The sequence below is a fragment of the Athalia rosae genome, chromosome 1 (genome assembly GCF_917208135.1).
Source record: "Athalia rosae chromosome 1, iyAthRosa1.1, whole genome shotgun sequence".
In the NCBI taxonomy this organism is placed as follows: Eukaryota; Metazoa; Arthropoda; class Insecta; order Hymenoptera; family Athaliidae; genus Athalia; species Athalia rosae.
In genome coordinates, this window is record NC_064026.1 from 4,805,958 (window position 1) to 4,821,343 (window position 15,386).

Genomic DNA, 15,386 nt, shown 5'->3' on the forward strand with positions numbered 1-15,386 from the left:
GTTCGAAAGTTTCCGATCCGATCGGATGGCTCGTCTCAATTATATAAACTGCGTTCGATTGAGTACGGACAAATATTTACGAGGGTTTCGTGTCACTTATTCGTGATCGTCTATTTTAGACGGAGTTTTCGAAGACGCTGGTTGGTTGTCCGGGTCATCGGCCCCTCGCTCGAGGCTAGGATATCTGATTAACTCTGATCAGTTGTGTTTCCATAAGTCCGTGATAAATAAATTTAGATAGCGAGTTATCTCGGGTACACGTCGTCCAAACCCCACCGCGCCCCTCGACCTCCTCTCCGCTATCACGTCATTTTTCTCACCGTGAGGTTGGTTGGAATTAGAGACTCGACATCGGTGATTCCGATCCCGAGATCCAGTGTAACGCCGCTTTTCTCTATTTTCTTGACAAACTTCGAGGTTACTTACTTTCCATCACCGAACCTTTTTCAAAATCTCTTTACCGAACGTGACGTCCTCGAGTGTAGCGCGTGGCGCTTGTGCGATCGGGAACGAGGGCTGCACAGCAGCTTCCTCCGCGTTACGGTGGTCCAAATAAAACCAGGACATCGAACAGCGGGTAGAAAATGAGGGGGGGCGAAGGCAAAGGATACCTTTGACGGGGTAAAAAGCAATTGCCATCTCCTAATTGGGATTAAGCGGCCATTAGGATGCCGCCGAGGTGCAGACGCGAGGATCGCTCGTCGTTCGTTTCACGGATCAGGGGGCGGAGATGCGATCAAAGGAGGTTCGATCGCCTCGCTCACCTCGAGGAAGAATTCCTCGGCGATGCCCACCTACTAGTAGGTATTTAAATGGTCCGGATAAGGACGCCGATTTGAATATCGAAGCCATTGTTCAGATCCATTCAGATTACGCTCGGGGTACCGGCGTGCCGTACGTTCGCGTTCACATAGCCAGGGCATTCCCTTCCGCTGCAGGTGAGACGCCATCCGTCACCTAACGTAATTAACTTGGAAGACCCCGACGCTTGACCCCGAAGACAAGGGCTCACCTCTGCCCCGGTAGAACCAGCTAACACACTCAACGTTTATCAATTCAGTTAATTACTGGAATTTTGTAATACCATCAAAAACGCTCCTCCGGCTCCGGCTCGACTCCGAAGACTTTCGTCATTGCGGAACATTCCGACTGAACGTAACGTAATATCGGAGGTCGATTTCGAGGTGTCGCTCTACCGGACTGTCTAGAAGTAAGTTTTTCGCCGACGATACGTGCGATCGAACCCGTTGCGCAATTGTACGTATCAGTCTCACGTCTAGAAAGTTTATAGATAGAATAGGCGAACGTTAACGGGTGAATACACCGGAACATCGAGGTTTGATCGCGGCACCTGCGGAATACACGGGATTCCTCGACTCCGCAAAGTTTCCCCAAGTCCCTGGAGTGCACCGAAGGAGGCGGAGGATTCCCTCTCTCCCGTAGTATTTCGCGCTTCGCTCGTTTCCCTGCCTCCGTGGATAGCCTTTCAATGCTAATCAGAAGGCGTAAACTACGGGTATTTTCATTACTGTGGTAGATTTTCTGATGGCCGTACTTCGGTCGGAAATTATACATATAAGCGGCGGTGGTGTGAAGTTGCTTGAAAATTTACTTCATTCCCGTGATATATTACAGGGTGCCATTGCGTACGTACAGTTAGACGCCTCCGAGCGTGCCCGCGCGTAGAATTATATTAAAAGGAGGAGTAAGTCAGGGCCAGAAGGAGTTTTAAGTTAAGAGCTTAAAGCATAAAAAGGTGAACGCGGTGTGATAATTAAGTGTGACCTCCCCGGTGAGATGGTCATCTGCCACGGAGTAATGGCACCACTAATTGGTTGTAGGGCGACGATGCTCGCATCTTCATTATGCCCCGGGACAGAAGTACGAACGGACAAAACTTCGAACCTGGGGATATACCCACGAACCCACCTTGACACCGACGTGGTCGATCCGCGGGTTATTCCCGATGGTAATTATACACGTACATTATCGGGAAATGTGTATATTTACTCGGAGTGCGGGATCCCGACTATCGCTAACGATGATCAAGGAATAAAATTTGAGACGACGAAGCGTAGCGAATGAAAAAAACAAGAAAAACAAAAAAAAAAAAAATCTGTGCCACCGTGTGGTACCCGTAGAGTCGCGTACTTTGGTTGTTGTCGGTGTTCCGTTGAACGACCGTGAGTTGGCCGTTAAAAAAAAGCTTGTAAAGTGCATATCGTTCGAGATCTATTAAAGAGACTAGATCAGGGGATCGAGATAAATGGGGCGCGTTAATTCGTCGCGGGGTCTGGATCCGTTTTATTACCGGACAATTTGAAGGCGTTACCAAATATTTAGAAACTCTCACCTCCGTAACGGAGCGGAGCGGAGCGCTTCGCCGATGAGGAGATGGAAGAGGATCGGGCGAGGAGGAGCTGCCGCCGCTTCTATCTTATAACTATGACTGCTGTTCGCTGCTGCCGGTTCTCGAACGCGCCAGGGAATTTAATTATTCTCGTTACAGGCTGTGATTATCCCGTCATGCGTTAAACTAGGCTTCACCTGTCCCCGCCACGTCACAACGATGCACGATGATCTCTACAGAGAGATATACAAGCTCTGACTTTTTTACTTACACGTATAGTCGTGTATACTCGTGTTGCGTAGAAGATATGCCTAAGCGGGCGAGAGGTACGAACGCCTCTACCGTAACTTCGTTCACCTCCTACTCGCCGACTCGACGAAGAGAACCTTCGCGTTAAGAAGAACAACTTACCAATAAACGGCAGTACGCCTGCACGGCCAATCATGCGTTCAGGTGTTAATCATAGGGTCGGGTTGGCGCGGGGTTATAACGAGAGCTACCCACCCCGCGCTATACGTCGCAACTCACCGATGTGATAATTCGTATTTTTTATACGTACGTACGTACACCTTTCGTAGAGCCGACGATTTTCATCCCCAATATTCGAAAGTCTCTCGATTCAGACGGATGCAAAGCCCAAAGCCTGCACGTGGCTACATCCTCTCTGTATGAAGTTAACCCCTCAGCTGATGTATGGGGGCAATTCTTCTCTTTCTCGAATCATTCTTATCCGATAGCCTTATACCGCATCCTCCTGGGTTTTTTTCTTCGTATTCTCCTCCTCTCCACCCGTTATTATATATCGGCGGTAATCGCGTCTAAAAGGTGTGCGCCGCGACCGCCGCCCTTGATTAAAATTGGCTTTTAATTCATTTGAGGGCCTCTAATCTTCCGCGGCATTATATTCGGCACTGGTCTCAGCTCTTCCCTCTCGGTGAAGGGATACACGTATATCGGGGAACCGATGGAGGGGGGACTTTATGAATAAATAATAAATTCCTCCAGTATACGTGTCGTAATGATCATTTTGTCTTGTACGCGCGTACGAGACGATGGGAGCTCTGAAACCCTCTACCGTGTGAACGATCGGGTCGAATGGACGAAAATGGGGTGAATTTTCCAACCTACACCTCACTCGTAACGAGATACACGAGGTATGAAGAGTAAAGGGGAATCCAAGGAAAACAAAGAAATTTCGTGGGGGCGAACCACGTGGAAAGCCGAGAGCCACGCGCTTCGCAGGACTGCGATCTGAATACTAATTGGTGCCGCCGAAGTGATGAATAGTAAAAAAATATGCACGGACACGATCGCGAGCGTAGCTGGTACCCACCGAGAGAGATCGAGTCCTGAAAATTGTATCGTCGCGAGGATCGCGCTGTTGTTCGTGATAAACTAGAATTTCAAAATTACATTTCTCGAAGGTCCGAATAAATCTTGTTAAAGGCGTAAGAGTCTCGTAGAATTTCGTGTATTATTGTTACCCGAGAAAAGTGGAGGTACGTAGGATAGCGCGACGCTCGTGTGTGCACCGCACACCGACGTATCCCGTACGTTCGATAAATTGGGGGATAAATAAGGCGCGCTATCTCCGGATCGTCGATAAAACCAATGTAAGATAAATATACAGTGTACACGTCCGTATACGTCCGGCGTGTAGAAAACAATTCCCCGCAGCATGGAGCAGAGTATAAAAAAAAGCCCCCGTAATAACTCAGGGACTTACAGAGCTAGTACGTCAAAAATTACGTCGAGAAAGTGCGACGCCTATTTTAGTGGACGCGGCGCGTCGTCGCCGCATCGCCGTCATCGTGATCTTCAATGATCTTACGGCTTATGGACACGTAAGGATCACCAACGAGATAGCGCCTAGTTATTAGTTCATAAATATCGAAATACCGATGATCTTTTACCAGCCCGCGTGGTAGCCGGACCGTAGATAAGCGTAAACGAGAATGGAGATACAGCTCCGCGTTTTAGTCCCTCATAAATCAGGGCCCTTGCCTACGTACGTTCGGTCCCCGGAGCCGTTCAATAAAACGAAAACTTCGTTCCCGAGTTTAGCATACTTCTTACGTGATCTAATAATTATTGATCTTCACGCAGCCTGAATCCACTGGATCATTTACGAAGCTCACCTTGCGGAATTGTGTTTCTTTACGTAGTTAAAAATATCATCGGAAAGGACCGGTACGCGCTTGTACCTCGCCGTGCGACGTCGAACCTCCTTTATTCCTTCTACTTTATAATACACCTTACACACTCACGTTATCATGGTATACAGGTGAATAAATTTGCCGCAGTATTAAGTAAGTAAGTAAGTAAGTAAGTTTCACGTGGTTTCTCGAAGTAGCAGCGGCAAAAGGTTAACGGGATGTGTTAACGATATGTGATATATACTTACGGTAGGCTGCATTTTTTTCGCTTCGTCCAACCGCCATGACGTACCGGTCGTGGACAGTGACGTTGCCGCTGCTGCAGGTCGAGTAGAGACTCACGGAGCGCACCATCGCCGGCACCGCCCCGCACATCACCACCTGAAATATGAAAAAGAGGGGAAAAAAAAAAAAACATTTCTTCACTCATGGACCAAATCCGCGCATAAATGGGAAAAATCCACCTCTGCTAGATACGACTCCGATCTGTCGGCGAAATTTATCGTCTCTGCACTCGGCGGATCTCCGACCCTTGCCTGACCTTGGTTTTCACGTCGCGCGTTATGTCCGCGACCCATTTCTCGCCCCGTAATAAAATAATCGTCAAGAGGAAATCTCGGCGATCTTTGAGCGCGCAACGGCAACGGTAACAGCGAAAACCGCGTAACCACGTAGTCCTCGCGAAACGGAGCGGCTCGATGCGAAAATTATGCAAACGAGACGAGGAACCAACCACCAACCACTCCTTATTAACTTTATAATCCTACGCGGTCGAATGCTTTATATAAATATATATTTCGTTCCGCAATTTGCGGACTGACCAACGGCCTTAAACATTGCACCGATCGACCCTCTAACGTGATTTCTGCCAGAGCCGGTAGCTACCGCGGACAAAATTATACGACGACGCTCCTGTCCCCCTCCCCTCTTCGAATACAATGTCGGACATTCTTACTACTCGACCAACTACTCCGGGCACTTATCTCGCTCAATCTGACATTTAACGCACATTTTCAGCTCCGCAACACTCGGAGTTATAATGAAAAAATACACAAACCAGGATGCAATTTAAACATCAAGGATACCCGCGCAATCCGAAGCACAAGAGGGGGCAAAAAAAAAAAGTAATGAAGAAAAACGAAAATCGGTTAATTAATTCCGCGACAGATTGGAGTAACGTGGTATTTGGATCGGCGTTTTCAGGCAGCTTATGTGGAACGTGCAGCGTTTGATCGTTTCAATTCGAAAACTGTGACAGGTAGTCGTCGTAGAATACGAGGTAAATATAGTCGACGGGGTTGCTGCCGCTTCTGCTGCTGCTGCTGCTGTTGCCGGAGGTTTTAATGCGCTCGTTGAAAAAGGAATCGGTAAGCACACGCGATGACTCCGCCAGAGCGTTATCGCCGCTCAGGATCTGACCCCGTCACCCGGGTCGTACACACTATGTGATGTGCTACGGGTATATTACGTTTCTTTGTGTATGTCATGTCTTCGTTTTTTATCGATGCTCATCTAGTAGGAAGAGCATAAAAGTCTGTCTCGCGAGGGGAGAAAAAGAGATGAAATAAGGTGTGAAGAACTACGAGTTCGGCATGGATCGCTCAACTTTTTTTTAATCTAGCGGTATGACTTTCTAACAGTGATTTTCAAATATTAGGATTCGATTGCTGTGATTGTCATTAGGGAATTGAAATTGATCGATATTTACCATCAGGAGGCACAAAATCTTCGCTAAGACGGCAAGCTGTGGTAACCTGTAACAGAATTGAAAAAGAAAAAACGAGTGGGTTAGTTATCGTTGCTCCGGCAATGAATGATAATAATTATAGACGAGGATGTACGAACGGACTGATTGAGAGGGACATGGGAAGTTTCGAAGAAAATCGAGGCGATAAAACCCCATACAAGGAAAGTCGAGAGATTGAATTCGTCGAACGTTACGGGTGTGTACACACGATATACACAAATGAACGTACGCGATATATAAATATATATATATATATATATGTATATCGTAAGGGGGGAATCGAGAATTGCGACGTCGTCGCGATACTCGAAGTACACTCGTTATTGCCATAATGAAAAGTTGATTAATTCGCAAACCGCCAGTAATATCGGGAGAATTATTTTATAGCTACTGCCATACCGCTTTACAGGTAAAGCTAAATTCTTCACGAGCATTGAATAAACTTATGACGCGTTTAACTCCGATGAATATAACATGAGACACGCCAACACCGTGTAAAAGAACCAATCGTCGAGCCCACGCCGTTGATCGCCTCTCCCCGTGTATACGTATACATGCCCACAATATCAACATTGTCGGAAACTCCCCGTGCAATAATTTATCGAACAGAAAAAATTAAACGGTCGCCTGATTTTCGGAAAATTAGGAGGAAAATAAAAATTAATATAGAATACACAGAACCTTCGATTTCACGCGTTATCGGGATTTTTCGAGCCGCACTACGACGAATACCGTTTTTATTATAATTCTTTCTTTTATTTTTCGGGCTCACTGCATCGTTTGTACTCTGTCGTGAAGTGCATCACGGCGATAGTAGCGCTGGTAGGATATTATTAAAATTCCAATGTCAGTGAGATAGGATCTCCCCTATGAGCTAGGACTGTATACCAGACTTAGCTGGTATTCTCTTGGCAGCGTAATGAGCTAGTTATAATTTGTCCCTGATGTAATTACGTCGTAGATTTAGTTTCATGAGGCGCGCGCGATACCGCATCGTACAGACTGCGGACGAGGCGTTCCCCCCTTCGCCCGCCTTTCTTCCCCCCTTACATCATCTTCGTCGCATATGTACCCGTACATATTTAAGTATACTATAATGCGTATACGCGGTATTATACGTTCCCGGGCCGAACTAAGGGCCCTAATTTGTACTGGGAGCTGTGACTTTTTCTCGTTAACCACTCGCGACATCCGATACCCCTTTATTCCTTTGTTGTTTGTATTCGGCTCCTAGGGTACCCCGGGTTTTTTAAGTTTTTTAAGTTGCCCCGCGGTTACCGGGATCACCGTGGAGTAGTCAAAAATTATGAAATACGGCCGAAACCCCGCTTCGCTTTTCCACATGGGCATACGTATGGTCTTCTTTCGTTCTTTATTTCCGCCGCGGCAGCGACTCGTGTGAGATACGAATGAGTAAAAAACTCTATATAAGGTATAATTAAATAATGTAATAAGCGAATAAGTAATCGAGAGAGTATACACGCGTATGTACATGTGGGGCATTGTATGGCCACACTGTAATAAGCCGACGTACGTATATATAGTAACCCAGTTGCAGTCGCAATCCGCCGCCGCAAGGATCGAACTCCTTCTTGCGGTCAGCCGCCTCCCTGCACTCCGGCACAAACTCACGCCACCGTCGACTAGTACCTACCCGCGTGTGTACGCGTAACTTGTGCAATGCGAATGCATCTCAAGTTACAGAATCCCGCAGCGGACGACCGCAGCGAACGCTTTCAGTCACACTCATTAACCATTTGGTTTTCTGCCGCATGCTGCCGTTGTTGCCGGAGGTTCGCTTCGCAAAATTGAAAGAAAACTTCACCTACGCGGCGGTACGGAGGTACGGGACGCGGTGGTCCACCCGTGTGTCATCCGGGAATTGGAGAAACATTTCGAAGAACAAAATGTGAATCTGTGCGCTATATGCGTATATCGGCGTTGCAGCGATACCCGGCAATCTTCGTATGCCCGGTATAACGAAATAAACGCGTACAGCATAAAGCATACGTGCACGCGGCGCGCGGAAGGCGCTTAGCTCTCGGGTTTCAAGAATTTAATTGCATCGGTCAGCTACTGCAGCAACCGTGCAGTGTGAGGTTGAATACACCGCGCACGGGCAAACAATTTTTATTTTATTTTTAGTTTTTTTTTTCCTTTCCTTGCTCCCGTAGTTTCCTTGTTTGTTTTTTTTTTTTTCATCCCAGCCGTGATCCAGAACTCACAGTTCTCGTAATGAAAATTAGATTTCCAGTAAAATTCTCTGGTTTTTTGCATTATAGTTATTTTTCGTAAACGAACAATGAGCGAAGCTTTTTCACGCACGGAAACGCGAGCATCAAAACGCGTAGCTGAGCAAATAGTGCAAACATATTCCGCTACACGAGATGACGAACTATTTATGCCCGCGCAAAGATGATAGTGAAAATGCGACATCCTCATCTATACATACAAATGAATTTTGTAAGTTCCGAGGAGGAATTCCCTTTGGAGCAGAGTTGAATCGGTTCATTTATTTGTTTTTTAGACTCACCTGTCAGTGACCGACATCGCTCAGCTATCCGCGTACCGATTGCCTGTAACGGCGACCATACTTCCAGTATCTCTACCGCGCACTGCGAACGAGCTGAATTTTATCCGTATCGAATTCGATGACATTAACAACTGCACTAATTAAGTACCACCGGATCTAAAAGTTTTCGGATCCCATAACGAACGAAATTCGCACGAAAGCGCAAGACACCGTCTTTGGTCGCAAATACCAAAGTAGATTCGCAGCGAAACGTCGTCGAGATTAGATAGCGGTCGCGTTGCCGCCGTAGCGCAGCGTTTGATCCAATATCTCGAAATGAAACGCATTCGCCGAGGTATTAGCCGGAATCACCGTTTGTACGAAATGAGGAAATCCTAAATCCGTCGGTCGCGGCGGTACGAGATCGACTTCCGGAATGGCGAACGTCCAAGCATCCCGACACGTGGTGGAGCCCGCTCATCTTTGGAATTGGTGGTAAATAGTAGAAAAGAGGGGGGAGATTCGACCGCCCTTTTACTGTTGAATCATTGTTCTCCGATAGGCGGACCTAGGCCTAGAGAGGAAGCGGAAAGGAATAATGTGAAAAAGAAAAAAGAAAAAAAAAAAGCAACCCCGCAAAAGCTGACTGTGAGCCGTGAGGATGGTTCGGACTGCGGCGCGGCGCTCCGACTACCCCGCGGTCGTAACGTCTCCATTCACAGAATTGAAAACCGCAAAATTTACTACCATTGTGCCGTGGTACCGACGCACGAGCCAGAATCGATTTCTGTTCAACTCCTGCACTCGCTATAGCTGCCGCTACCGCCGATACACACGAATCCGACCGGAGTCACCTGGACGACTACCCACAAAGCCTAGTAAAAACTACCACCCCCCAAATGTTTCCCAAACAGGCAGAACAAATTGCGACAAATCACCCGAGCTCAATAGACCTCCCCTGCCTCCGCCGTCCTTTTTTTTTCCTACTCCGGGGAGATCGCGGGGAGAATAAAGAAATATAGGTCTGAAATAGGTACATCCGTACAGTCGCACGGACGCGGAGTGTGTGTAACACGTATACCGTAAACGGAAAACGGGACCATCGGGGCCAAACGGAATATATGAAACGAACGAACGAACGACGAACGAACGGCGTGTAATTGCCGCGATTTCGCATCGACCCACGACGCCGAGCAGCTCAACTGCCTAAACGTTCGCTAACGACCGTTTCGAATCCGCTCCGCATGTCTCAATCGTCTATTTTCACGGATGTCGGTCGGTAATCGTGGATTATTATTGCCATTTCTGCACGTGGCCCACGTGTTACGTTGCATCTCGGATATGCTCCAGTTTCCGATGATCTCATAGCGGCGTGTCACCTTTCGCGACACACACATATCTTTCGCAAGTCGTTTCTATATAACTACCTAAATAAACAATTATCTCAATTTCACAGTTTACATATATCTTCGTATCGAGAGTGCACTCTGATTCACAATTTGGAAATAGATCTTCACGGGTCACCTATATATAAAAATCATTTCATCGATCGCGACGATCGGGGTAACGCACGATAAGGAAGGTGCGCACACAGGTATATATAAGGTATTATACCTAGGTGTAACGTGCGTATAGAAGTGCAAGTTGCATACGCGTGGCTTTCATCGGTCGTCGACTTATCGCGGGTATCAATAAGGGGATTGAAAGTAGCAGCACCGAGCACTGGGGAAAAAAAAGGAGTAGGGAGAGACGGGATCGCGAGTCGTGGATATCGTGACGCGTACCTATATATATCAAGATCTGTGAGTCTCGTCGTGATACCAACTAGGGTATATCGGACCAGAGGAAGACGCGCAATACCATTGACGGTGACGTCGAAGTTTTTACGACTAAAAAAGCTGCGATATTTCCCCCGTTCTCCGCTGCTCTCGCGCGGTCTAAGAACGCAACGAAGAAGAAATATCGAACAATAAATAGGAGAAATGAAGTGCGAACGAGAAAACACCGTCAAATGTTACGAGCGACGCCTCGAACCGTTGCTACGCGATCGCGTTTCCTACAATTTAGACGATCCCCGAAGGATGCGATGCACCCCGTAAACTCGAGATCTCAAATTCTACCCCGCGAAGTTCATTCGCGACACGATAAATCCGGATCACGAACGTAGCAGCCATCGGGAACAAATCGTCCGAAGTTTCCCCCGACGATATTTACGGAGCTCGGAGCGCGCGGCTGTGGGACGAAAAAAGACACGTGACGGTGGGTGGGCCCGAATTATGGATATTTAAAGACCCGTGGCGAGACAATTAGAGATTAGGCTCAAACAACGAAGAAGCAGCGCGTCCGACGAGCCGAAGCAAGGGAGGTGGTCGCCGCGACACTCCGTGGAACAAAACGTGTCCCGATGAAAGTGGGTAAGACGAACAATGAGAAGAAAGAGCGCGAAGCCGCGGGAAAGTGAAGTGGAAGAATACGTTTTACCTCCTTCGCGAGACACGGGTCTAACGAAGGCGCTACACGTGATCCGGCAACCCGAACAATAGAAGATGCATTATCTCCCCGGGCCGGCGTGAATCTCACGGGTGTTTTTGTCCCCTATAGGTTTCCGAGGTATTTACACGGATTGTGTTTACGCCTGTAAATCAGGAGGCACTTAACCCCATTCAATTATATTCGAGTAAAAATGAAGAAGATAAAAGAAAACAATTTTCTATTAAAACGTCTTTCTGAAAAGCAATTCCTTTTTTCCTCTCTCATTTTTCCCAAATCTCACGGGACACCGTGTGCGTTTCGTCATTGTAAGTTTCGTACGATCGGGAAACGAACGAAGACAAATTCCCCAGAGAATTATTACGGACAGCCACATTTCCCATTACCGTCATTTTATCCGACATTAGACAAAAAAGATACACGTGTAGCAAAAACCGTTCACCATATCTCTGTGACTGAGGATGAAAACAAGCGAGAGGAGGCATCACGGCGTGACGTAATAGTGTGCGTGAGACCGGCTACCATCAGAGGACGAGACGAAATGGATACGATTGGCGCCGGGGGATACCATTTACTGATAATCTGCTAGACGATGTGGACGACTTTACTTTACTCAAATTTACCCAACTTTAGTTCAGTTTAGTTAACTTTTCTCCTCGATCTTCGCCCCGTTTACACGCGGCACAGACTCACCTTACTCCCGGTGACTTACGTGCCTCGAGATGATGTCACCGATTCGACTATTGACGCGGAAGAAAGCACCGCGTAGATATCTCTCGGGCTTGCGTCAACCCTTTTTTCTTCCTTCTCTTTTCTTTTCTTTTCTTTTCTTTTCTTTTCTTTTTACTATCTCCAGGGTGAATCATTACGCCCACAACTGAATCGATACGCTCAGAGTTCTTTCATACAAAGCCCACCGAATCGGCTACGTTTCGTTCATAAATAATTCCGCTCCAAGATTCTTATTCGCCAGATGAATCGACCGAAGTGGAACGGAGTGTACGAGAACGTGGAAAACTTGGCTAGACGACTCCGCCGAAAAACAATGCGAGGGAAAAAGTTGGAAAGAGTCACCCTGGCAACGGGTCGCGCATTCCTGGCGTTTTACTCGAGGAGAAGAAGGCCTACTACTTAAAAGGGTTGCATGGGTCGGGGGGCTTTTAAGAATCAGGATATCACGTCGGCCGAGACACGCGCTTACGGAAGGTAAAGCCGCGATCCCTCGACGAAGGCCGGTCGTTCGTTACGTGGTGCTTATTTGTTTAATGCACTTTTAAACAGCTCCGGTTAATTGAGTTTTAGGAATTGATTTCGGCTCCAGATAGCGCAGAGCGCTGACCAAGCACAAGTTTAAAGGTACCGAACTTCATACGCTCTTCCCGATTTCCGAAAAACGTCTGGGAACTGTTTTTTTTTTTTTTCTTTCATTTTTATTCCATTTCCCGACTCGAACAAACAGTCATCCGACCCAAAGTACGTTGGGGTCTCGACGCTGGTTTATTATACACGTGATAAAAATAATCCAAGATTCGCCGTAAACTTGTGACGATGACTCACGATCGGTTACACCGTATACACGGCGAGTTATTGGTCAGGTGGACGCGGGCAGGATAGTTATCCGAAACCAGGCGCTAGCGGAACCCTGAAAAGTGCACCTGCACTTCTAGGGCCCTCAGCAACCCGATGACCAATACCGGGCTTTGATACCGCGGATATGCGAATCGATCGATCACCGCCAGACCTCGTCGCCTATTCGTAGTCATCGCGCTTCCCAAAAAAAAAAAAAGGCGCGAGATCGCGTCCTTGATGGACTGCTGAAACAAGTTCGCCGAATTTAGGGTTTTCACGATTCCGTTGGATCATTTCTCTTTCTCGATAGGTCGAGAAGCAACGAGGCAAGGTGGACGAGACACGGTTGACGACAAGCGGCGGTCCAGCTCGTACACATTCATACACGGTACTATTCGAAGATTCGTGTAGGACCTCGTGTATATATAGAAGCTATCGTTACCAGCAACGCCGGCACCTGCTGCAGTCGCTACGAACGTATTTCTGGGTTGAACAAATAATCTCGAAACTCCATCGGACCTCCATGATTTACCGCGAGAGTGTCAACATGTCGCACGATGCATAGGTACACACGTATAACGTAGATACACGGTTGGACAGTGACAACCGTGTTCCACCTATTCCGTGTTATTGCTCGTATCAGGTGCAACGATGTAAGCTACGCGTAGGGATATATTATTTTGGTGATTCTGATGGTGCTATTTCTCATCCGGGTATTCCCGATGGCGCTTTCACTGCCGCACAATAGCTGCGGAATCGGTAAACGACACTCGGAAGTCGTTGAACTGGATTCAGAGATCCGAGTATCCCGTCGCATCGCTTTCATGGTAATTGCGATACTCAGAAATCGCGTATTTCATACCGTAGATATAAGCGAATTTGCACCGTTGCAATGTCCCGCGATACATCAATGGCCGCGGATTTGTGTTCTCTCCTCGTCATCTTTCGAGATGTTTGAACTCCGCGGAGCGTATATGGCGCTTTGAAAGGACAAAATGAAATGGCATCGGGTAAATATTTTGCTTAGCGGGTTTCTCCGGGCGTTTTCCATAACGTTTCCGGCCTTGACTGTCACTCGTTTTGATCACGGTTGGCTCGAGTTCCCGGTGAGCTCGGCGGTACTCCCTTTGAGTCTCGGGGCTGGCGTGGCGAATGGGATCACACTCGGCTTATATACGAGAGTTGAGTTGAGTCGAGTCGAGAGTCGCCTTCGTCGACGACGTCCCAGTCGTCGTTGCGGTCGTCTTACGGTGCCCGCCGTACGACCGGGCTCCCCCCGTTCCCCTCCTCCCTCCTACCTCCTATCGAATCCTCGTTCGTGCGTGCGAACGTGACAACGTTCGTTCTACATGCAGGTTCACAATGACCGTCTCTCTGACAAACAAACCTACGCGTACGTCGCACTCAAAGCTTTCGGAACGACGACTGTACGAGGAACGAGGACGCCTCGACTGACAGACTGTCAGACTGACGGACGGACACCGTAGTGAAAACCGCAGGAATCGTTTTTGCGAACCGCCGATCGAATCGGCGTCTCACGTTAGAAAACGTCCGCGGATTACGGTTCGCAGATTCGCACGGTTGAAAAGATCAAACACCGGAGTCGGTGATGCAACGGCCGAATCCCCGATGTTTCTTTTGGAGACCGTTGAAAAAAAGGAGGTGCACACTCGAGTTAAAGCTGCCGTGAAATGAACCACACCTTCCCCCCAGGCTCCTACTCTCTCAATAACTCGATGCCGGACAAGACACGATTTCTGGATCGTCGCCGATACGCGTGCAGTCAGCATCGATGATTATTACTCCGTGAACGGAATTGGTGACCAGCGTCAGAAATTATTGTCATTTTTTTGTTTTTTTCTCGCTAGGATACCGTTTGGAAAGACTTTGAAACCACGGAGAACGATCCCTACGTACTTCACCGGCCTATTTCAGCTGGCAATATTTTGGCGCGCCCAATTAACGGGCCAAAGGAAAAAGAAATTCCATTTCGGCGTACCCGCGGTGAGCTTCGCTTAATATCGTGGTCCTGGTTAATTAAATAAGATACGTTTATTGCTAATTGGCGCCTGTACAACCGGCGAGAAGCTCGAGCAGTTATCCCAAGGGAACTGCCGCCCGTTTTGCCCGTCGAGCGAAGTGCTGCCGCTGCAGCTAGGGCGCGCAACCGCGGAGATTTTATAACGCCAAAAATTCATCCGGCCGATACGAATTTTTTCCTCTCATCCCGTCTCTGTTTTCATTCGGCCTACGCCGTGGGTACGAAGCACACGCAGGTATATCCGTCACCGGTTTTCACCACAGCTCGAAACTTTCCCCTGCATGCGCCGTAGCGTTTCGCTATCGCCGTTTCTGCTACTGTCAAGATTATATTATACAATACAGCAAATCGTGCTGCCCCGCTCACCCAGATGCTGTATCGCTGCGATTGCAACTACGGTATAGTTTAACGTTTCTACAAACACATGACATTTGCCGTAAGTATGTATGAATATAATATACGCCATGTACGCAACGACCACAAAGAGAAAGCAATTCAAATCAGAGCGGTGAGACGACATG

The 15,386-nt window shown here is 47.7% G+C and overlaps 1 protein-coding gene and 1 long non-coding RNA gene across 4 annotated transcripts in view; one reads left to right on the forward strand and one right to left on the reverse strand.

Annotated features, from left to right (window-relative positions):
- LOC125499712 overlaps positions 1-15,386 on the forward strand; it is a 113,458-nt gene that overhangs the window by 23,947 nt on the left and 74,125 nt on the right. The window lies entirely within an intron of this gene.
- LOC105692968 (fibroblast growth factor 18) overlaps positions 1-15,386 on the reverse strand; it is a 91,334-nt gene that overhangs the window by 5,730 nt on the left and 70,218 nt on the right. For both annotated transcript variants that reach the window (XM_012412563.3, XM_012412562.3), the window contains exons 2-3: positions 6,215-6,260; positions 4,755-4,887 (exon numbers count right to left, since the gene is read on the reverse strand). In XM_012412563.3, coding sequence (XP_012267986.1) covers positions 4,755-4,887; positions 6,215-6,260 — 179 coding nt within the window. The remainder of the gene's footprint in view (positions 1-4,754; positions 4,888-6,214; positions 6,261-15,386) is intronic.